The sequence below is a fragment of the Haliotis cracherodii genome, unplaced genomic scaffold (assembly GCF_022045235.1).
Source record: "Haliotis cracherodii isolate W230 unplaced genomic scaffold, xgHalCrac1.p SCAF_10, whole genome shotgun sequence".
Lineage (NCBI taxonomy): Eukaryota > Metazoa > Mollusca > Gastropoda > Lepetellida > Haliotidae > Haliotis > Haliotis cracherodii.
Window position 1 is genome coordinate 41484403 of NW_027266265.1, and position 8255 is coordinate 41492657.

The following is an 8255-nucleotide window of genomic DNA, read 5'->3' on the forward strand; positions in this document are numbered from 1 at the left end:
AGTGGGATTACATCAAATTTCAAAACACAGAAGGTTTATCTCCTAATTATCCAAACAAATAAATTCTCCGCAATAACATTGTTTTGGTCAAAGGGATTCCATCTACTTTTCATAAGTTAGGGATAGACAACACTGACCAGGGATGAATGAAAGTTTCATTAATTTATTTTGGAAAAATAGAGTAAACCTCCTTCCTGTCTAGAAATCACTTATGCTCGAGTAGAAGAAAATTGAGCCGCTCAATAATGTTAAAATCAGATGACGTCACAGAGACTAGCGACGTCACAGTATTATGACGTCACAGAAAGGCATCCTCGTCATATTGCTGCTAGAGTGAGCACGTCAGGGGAAACAGTTGTCGGATCTGCCCGTGAAAGCAACAACATGGCGAACGTCTTTACCAAGAAATACCACCGACCCCGGATAACGACCCTGAGGGACTTTGGGGGGCAAGATCTTACAAAGGGTATCACCCTACCTGAGATCCGCTCCCCTACCCGCATATCCAGCCCTCACCCCCACGGCCACGTGCACCAGTGCAACAAGGGGACATCGGTATTTGTACTTTGACATGAAGATTGTTTGTTTTGTTGTTTGTTGTTTAACGCAATATGCCAGCCATATGACGGCGAATGTCAAAAGACATGAAGATTTTATGAATATCAGCTTCTTTGTTATTTCATATCTTCATGTTTTTTCGAACTTTTAAATTCCAATCAAGAGCTTACTTTGACGGTGATGTAAATTGCATATGAAAGAATCGTTGTTTTTGAACACGGTTTTAATAATATGTTTCATGTAAATATTTCATATCCGACATATATGTGTAATTTAAATATTTCTGTATATTGTATAAACATACCTCCGGGTGGGGTATTTCACCTGTACGCTGTACGGCGTGTTGAGGTGTGGACGTGCGGGCCTTTTTTTTTTAATTTTTATTTTTAATATGAGGTGACCTCCAGGTGCAAGTGGAACTCAATGTGACCTGCAACAAAAGTCCGAAATATCCGAATTTCACAATTTATCTTTCACCCTTGTTTTACCCTTTCTAATGAATCTGTATCGACAGCAAAGATGTCCAACTAAAATGCATTTGACTCGACCAATACATTATGAAAAGAAGTCCGTGCCACTATTTATGTGTGTTCACGGTTGGGAGTGAATTGTTTTACCTGTGGTTTTAATACGTCCTGTGCTTTCTGCTTCAGACCTACACCGTCTGGAACCCAAACTTCTACCGCTTATCACAGGCACGACCAGACGTATTTAATGTTCTGAGTAAGTAGACAGTGTCAGTTTTCGGGCACAATTACATGTACCCAAGAGACGACTATAAAATGGCAGGTCGGGCGATATGACGTAATTAGTCATGACATTGTATGGACCGGCCTGACATTTTATAGTCGTCTTCGGGGTACATCTACTAATAATACAATTATATTGTTTTTTCCATCATTAGTATTTTATGTATATTGCTGATATTGTAGCACCAGGTATTATCTATATAGTGTTGATATTGTAGCACCAGGTATTATCTATATAGTGTTGATATTGTAGCACCAGGTATTATCTATATATTGTTGATATTGTAGCACCAGGTATTATCTATATAGTGTTGATATTGTAGCACCAGGTATTATCTATGTATTGTTGATATTGTAGCACCAGGTATTATCTATATATTGTTGATATTGAAGCACCAGGTATTATCTATATATTGTTGATATTGCAGCACCAGGGTTTTTTTTAAATAGTGTTGATATTGTAGCACCAGGTTTTTTTTTAAATAGTGTTGATATTGTAGCACCAGGTATTATCTATATAGTGTTGATATTGTAGCACCAGGTATTATCTATATATTGTTGATATTGTAGCACCAGGTTTTTTTTTAGCACCATGTATTATCTATATAGTGTTGATATTGTAGCACCAGGTATTATCTATATAGTGTTGATATTGTAGCACCAGGTATTATCTATATATTGTTGATATTGTAGCACCAGGGTTTTTTTTAAATAGTGTTGATATTGTAGCACCAGGGTTTTTTTTAAATAGTGTTGATATTGTAGCACCAGGTATTATCTATATAGTGTTGATATTGTAGCACCAGGTATTATCTATATATTGTTGATATTGTAGCACCAGGTTTTTTTTTAGCACCATGTATTATCTATATAGTGTTGATATTGTAGCACCAGGTATTATCTATATAGTGTTGATATTGTAGCACCAGGTATTATCTATATATTGTTGATATTGTAGCACCAGGGTCTTTTTTAAATAGTGTTGATATTGTAGCACCAGGTATTATCTATATATTGTTGATATTGTAGCACCAGGGTTTTTTTAATTAGTGTTAATATTGTAGCACCAGGTATTATCTGTATATTTTTGATATTGTAGCACCAGGTTTGTTTTTTAAATAGTGTTGATATTGTAGCACCAGGTATTATCTATATATTGTTGATATTGTAGCACCAGGTTTTTTTTTATATAGTGTTGATATTGTAGCACCAGGTATTATCTATATATTGTTGATATTGTAGCACCAGGGTTTTTTTTATATAGTGTTGATATTGAAGCACCAGGTATTATCTATATAGTGTTGATATTGAAGCACCAGGACGCTTGCGCCTATTTCCATTTAGGTTAGGCAACAACATATGATTGAACTGTTTTGCGGAATGTCCTCTCCTTTGATTTTGATGTATTTCTGTGTTTTGATATTAAACTGAACGTCATCTTGCAAATATAACATTCCCATCGGAAATAGCCAAATATTTCGAAAACAAAATTTATTTTAAAATGTTATTTCAGAAATAAATGTAAAAATGCTTTGTTTCCTCCCAAATATTTTGCTTCCATGTAAAAAGCATCCTTTTTTTTAATTTGATTATTGAACAAATGACAGTCACCTTTGTGTTAGGTCTTCGATATTCATCAGGCATAATATGACCACTGAAGAGAAGTTCCCGATTCTTTCATATAACTAAACTTCTTTTGAGTGGTATAGACAGTGTATGATGATGTTTATCTCTATGTTTAAATGCATTGGCAGAAGTGGCCAAACTGGGACCCGTGAAGATCCAGGTTACAATAAGTCTTCAGCAACCCATGCTTGCCGTAAGAGGCGACTATGCTTGTTGTCAGAGGCAACTAAAGGGATCAACTAGTCAGGCTCGCTGACTTGGTTGATGCATCGCATCGTATCCCAATTACGTGGATCGATGCTCATGATATCAATCACTGGATTGTCTGGCCCAGACTCGATTATTTACAGACCGCCGCCATACAGCTGGAATACTGCTGAGAGCGGCGTTAAACAACAAACAAACAAGTTGCCGCGTATGGTTGACACGGAGATACCATCGCACCAAGCGAGGATGTTGGTGGATAGCCATCGATAAATAACTGATTTGAATATGCTAAATCAGTTTTTTTCAAAGCTATTACTATAGCTTTGATATATTGCTGATGGTTAAAACTCGACTTGACTCACAAACTGACCAATCTCCCACTCACAACCTCTTATTTACAACCTACTAAAAACATTCCTCTTCGAATCTGTTGCAGGATTGGAGAATTTCAGCTGTGGCCCTATTGTGATTTCGCCCAAGGAAAGAGGTGTGTAATCATTCGCCATGAAAGTATCAACAAACTAAAATCTACTGTTCAACGACCATTGAAGATTCGGGTTAGACTATAGGACTTTAGAAACCCGTGCTTGCCGTAAAAGGCGACTAACGGGATCGGGTCGTCAGGCTCACCGAAATGGTTGATGCATGTCATCGTATCCCAATTGCGTTGATCCAGACCTCCGTCATATACTAGTAGCTACAATATTGCTGCGTGTGGCGGTTTAACAACAAATAAACAAAACAATGTCAGGCTAGACTTCTTGATCTGGGTCCCGTTGCAGAAAGCGATGTTAGCGCTACTCCTATCGTAAACCTATGTTAAAGTATTATAGGACTTATGATCACCTTAGCGTTAAGATAGCTTTGTGTAACGGGGCCGTGGTCGGTAGGTCGAAATGAAAAGCAGTGTATATGGTCATTTTTTACCATCTTAAAGTTTTATTTGGATTGTCGGTTTGTTTGGGTCTGCATATATATTTAGAAATCTGAAATCTTACAGCTGCTTTTCATTGTCATTTTTATTGTCAGAGCGATATTTACCGTCAGTGGTATAAAAAAAAACAAAAAAATTCTTCTCATTCTGATTTTCTTCTTCTTTTTCCTTCTTTTTTGATTTTTAAGGTCGACAGATCTTTTAACCAGGCAATAAATTGCAAGGCCTCATAAACAGAGAAAGTTTTCATTGATTGTTGGCAAACTTTCGGCACATGAGAACAACGTGAATTTGAAGACAATTCGGTTATGACTGATCAAATCAGGAAGACAATTCTAAGTTTACGGAAATGATATCATTAGCAGTAAGAGGAGACTAACGCGATCGAGTGGTCAGGCTCGTTGACGTGGTTGATGCATATCATCGATCCTAACTGCTTGGATCAATGCTCATGATGTCAATCACTGGATTGTTTGGTCCATACTCGATTATTTACAGACTGCCGTCATATAGCTGGAATATTGCTGAGTGCGGCGTTAAACAGCGACAATAACATGTTAAAACATGACATCATTAGAATCTGAGTACAAACTTTAAATATCTTTATCGTGAATAGATTTCAATAACCGAACCAGTCCTATACAATACATTGTTCACCTTGCCCGTTACGTTTCATTATTAAACAAGCATAGCATACATAGCCTTAGACTGCTCCATTGCACTTAATGTAAATATTGTCTCAAATAACCTTAAACAAGTAGACACAAACAAAATGCAACAACAAAGTCATTATTTGAAACACTGTTACAAAATGGTTATGTCTCTAAAAGTTTTGATGCATTCCGAACGCACAGAGAAGCGGAATAAAATATATCCGATTTTTCACATGAGTTCATGATGGAAACATGCCGTTTAATATACCCTGAAAACATGCATGTCTTGCTACAGGGAGGCCCCCGAACATCATCTACACCGAGTCGACAATATCACGCATCAGCTACAAGGACCCTAAGCGGTACACCGGCCTCCAGGACCACATGAAAACGACCAGAAACGGCTACTCGCCACAGTCTCAACCGATCAGAGGGATTGGTGGGTGTTTGTACATATAGTCTGGTTCAAAATTATTGAGAATTTTAATGTCATATTCGAGGAAGCATACATGAAATATCAATATTGACAAGTGTTTAAAATTAAGGTATGGTCAAAGGGAAGCAACTCTTCATCAATTTTAGAAGTTGCAAATTATAGTTATCTCCCTTGATTATGGTTTGTGGACAACAATGTGACCGTTTTGGACTGGCCCTTTTCTACAGCTCGGACTTAAATCCTTTAGAAAATGTGTGGGGACTCATGAAGGAGTCGGTGAACCAAAAGGGATTGACAAAAGTTGATGACATAAAGCGCGAGATGGTGCGATATTGGGACTTTCTCACCCACGAGACTCTAACCTCTCTCATAGGAAGTATGCCCAATCGTATAAATCTGTGTTTGGAAGCAAATGGTGGTCTGATAAAATGTTGATGTTACTGTGATGTGATTAAAGAAGGTATGTGCTCACTTAAAATATGTTTTATTTTTTGGGAGGACATTTTCATATTTACAATTTTAAAGATTTTTCAATTCTCAATAATTATGACTCATACTGTATCTTCCTACTTAACGTGCATCCGTAGTCTTTGTCGTCTTACTTAAGTACATCTATAATCTTCGTTTTCATACGTTTTCGTTAAGCATTTCTATAGTCTTTGTCTTGGGTACGGTGGCCCATAAGGGACATGGAGTCTGTTTTTCAATATTTTGATGTTAACTTACTTTTATCTTAACCTTTGGCAAATTTACACAATCTGCCATACAAATATGTGATAAATCATGTATAAAAACATCCGAAAACATAGAAAATGTACTTTTAAGTAGGTTTTGAGCCGCTGAAATGTGAAGTGAAAATGTCAAAAACTAAAATGGAAATGTCAAAAACCAAAACGAAAAGGTCAAAGACTAAAATGAAAATGTCAAAAACACAAACGAAAATGTCAAAAACTAAAATGAATACACAGAAAACTATTTCCACCGCGGTGTAAATATTATCACCGCGGTGTAAATAGTTTTCACCTCGGTGTAAATATTATCACCGCGGTGGGAATATTATCACCGCGGTGGAAATAGTTTTCACCGCGGTGGGAATATATTATCACCGCGGTGGAAATAGTTTTCTGTATTTTCATTTTAGTTCTTGACATTTTCGATTTGTGTTTTTGACATTTTCATTTTAGTTTTTGACATTTTCGTTTCGTTATTCAGCGATTCAATATCTTCTTTACACATGATTTATCACATATTTGTAAGACAAATCGTGTTAATTTGCAAAAGGTTACGATAAATGTAAGTGAAATATCAAAATATGGAAAAACAGACTCCATGTCCCTTATGGGCCACCGTACTTGGGGTATATCATTTAAGGCGTTGCTAGTCGCTGTAGAGTTACGCACCTTAGATGTACCAGGCTCCATACCCTCCACGTGCGTCATCTCTGGCTCCCCATGCAAATTAATCTGACACGCCGTGATGGATGAAGTATTTTAAAACACAACTGACTCTCATAAATATGGACCTATCAAAGCAATACACACGTCCATTTCTTGTTTCAGTGCCCGGCGTAATACCCCCGGAGTACAAGCCAGCGCCTGGGATAGTGTAGAGAAGAGGCATCACCGTTTTAATTCTATACCTAAAAATTAAGAAGATGTCTAATTTATGCGAAAAAGTTTGCTCCAACTGTTTTCTATAGATAAACGTCTAGGCTTGCAGACTTTCGGATCGTGTTTCGTATATTATTCAGTTATTATATACTTTGCTAATTTAAGATGATGTTTGTGCTCTTCATTCATAAATTCGTTGATTTTGTTCAATGTCGATCATGTAATAACGATGTTCAGTGTTCTAGTGCATCACATTGTACACTTTTTATTTCCGTTTCAAATATATTTCTCTTAAACCAGTTTATGACAAAATCAATGTTTCTGTAATGTGCGATGTCCATGCTGAGCAGCGCAGCTGAAATGAGATGAGGAGCAATCATCTATTCATTTATTAATCTAGCATGCATTCATCTATTAATTTATCAATCTATCATGCTATAATCTATTAATTTATTAATCTATCATGTAATCATATATTAATTTATTAATCTATTATACAGTCATATAATTATCTATTTTTCTATCAAGTAATCATATATTAATTTTCGTTACACTTTTTTTTATATCCCAGATCATACAAACAACATGGTATGTTGTGAAGCACTCAATATCATTAATTAATTATATATATTTTCAAGTGTGTAATCACGTATTGAAGGTTGGCCTTACAATTATTGTCCTTGCAGTGAGCAGAGCTCCAGATAAGCTTTTGGTGTTGTGGGTATTTTACCCATGCATTTTAAAATCATTGGGTATCAGTAATTCTATCTGGGTATTCAAATTTCTGTTACCCACTAGTTTTTACATATGTGGGTATTTAAGTTAAATATTTAAAAACACTATTCATCTAGTCCTTGCAAACTGGTGTCGTGTGGGTTCGAGGGCTCTATAGGACTCAAAAATACCACGATACGTCCACAAGAAAGTGTGATGGCAAATGATCATGATGTAACTGTCATCGTGGAGTTTGGCAAGGTTGACGGAATGCCCGTTTATAATTTCAAAATATGTTGCTGATTTGCTAATCGAATACGCAGGGTTACTTCACAATATTTTGATGATACGCACAAGTTTTATTTTTGTAGCGTATCTGTAATGTTCGTTGCGTATTTGATACGCTTGGATTTTATTTACTGCGTATTTCTGCATTTCTGATGCGTATTTTACGCAAATACGCAGCTTATCTGGAGCTATGAGTGAGGCTGCTGTGCGAGCTGTGGTGAGTTTATGATCAAAATGACGAGTTTTCAGTTATAATGACCACAGTAAGAAGGTGACAACACACTGTATCGTCAGATCATATGTTTTCGGACATCCAACGTTTTCGGATGGCCTTGTTATAAAGAGGGTTGTGGTGTCACATAGACATAGCAAATATTCAGATGATGGTTTGTTTTCAAGATAAAGTTGTCTTTCATAAGTGAGTGAAATGTTTTACAGTTGATCTTGTGATTAGCGAGAAAACTACGAATGTTTCCTTAG

The 8255-nt window shown here is 36.4% G+C and overlaps 1 protein-coding gene across 1 annotated transcript; it reads left to right on the forward strand.

The window, feature by feature from the left end:
• Nucleotides 1–384: 384 nt before the first annotated feature.
• LOC139453826 (uncharacterized) lies at nt 385–6772 on the forward strand. The gene is made up of 5 exons (XM_071235285.1): nt 385–555; nt 1212–1281; nt 3577–3627; nt 5023–5166; nt 6723–6772. Exons 1-5 carry the CDS (start codon nt 385–387, stop codon nt 6770–6772), a joined length of 486 nt encoding a protein of 161 aa, XP_071091386.1.
• The last annotated feature ends 1483 nt before the right edge of the window (nt 6773–8255 follow it).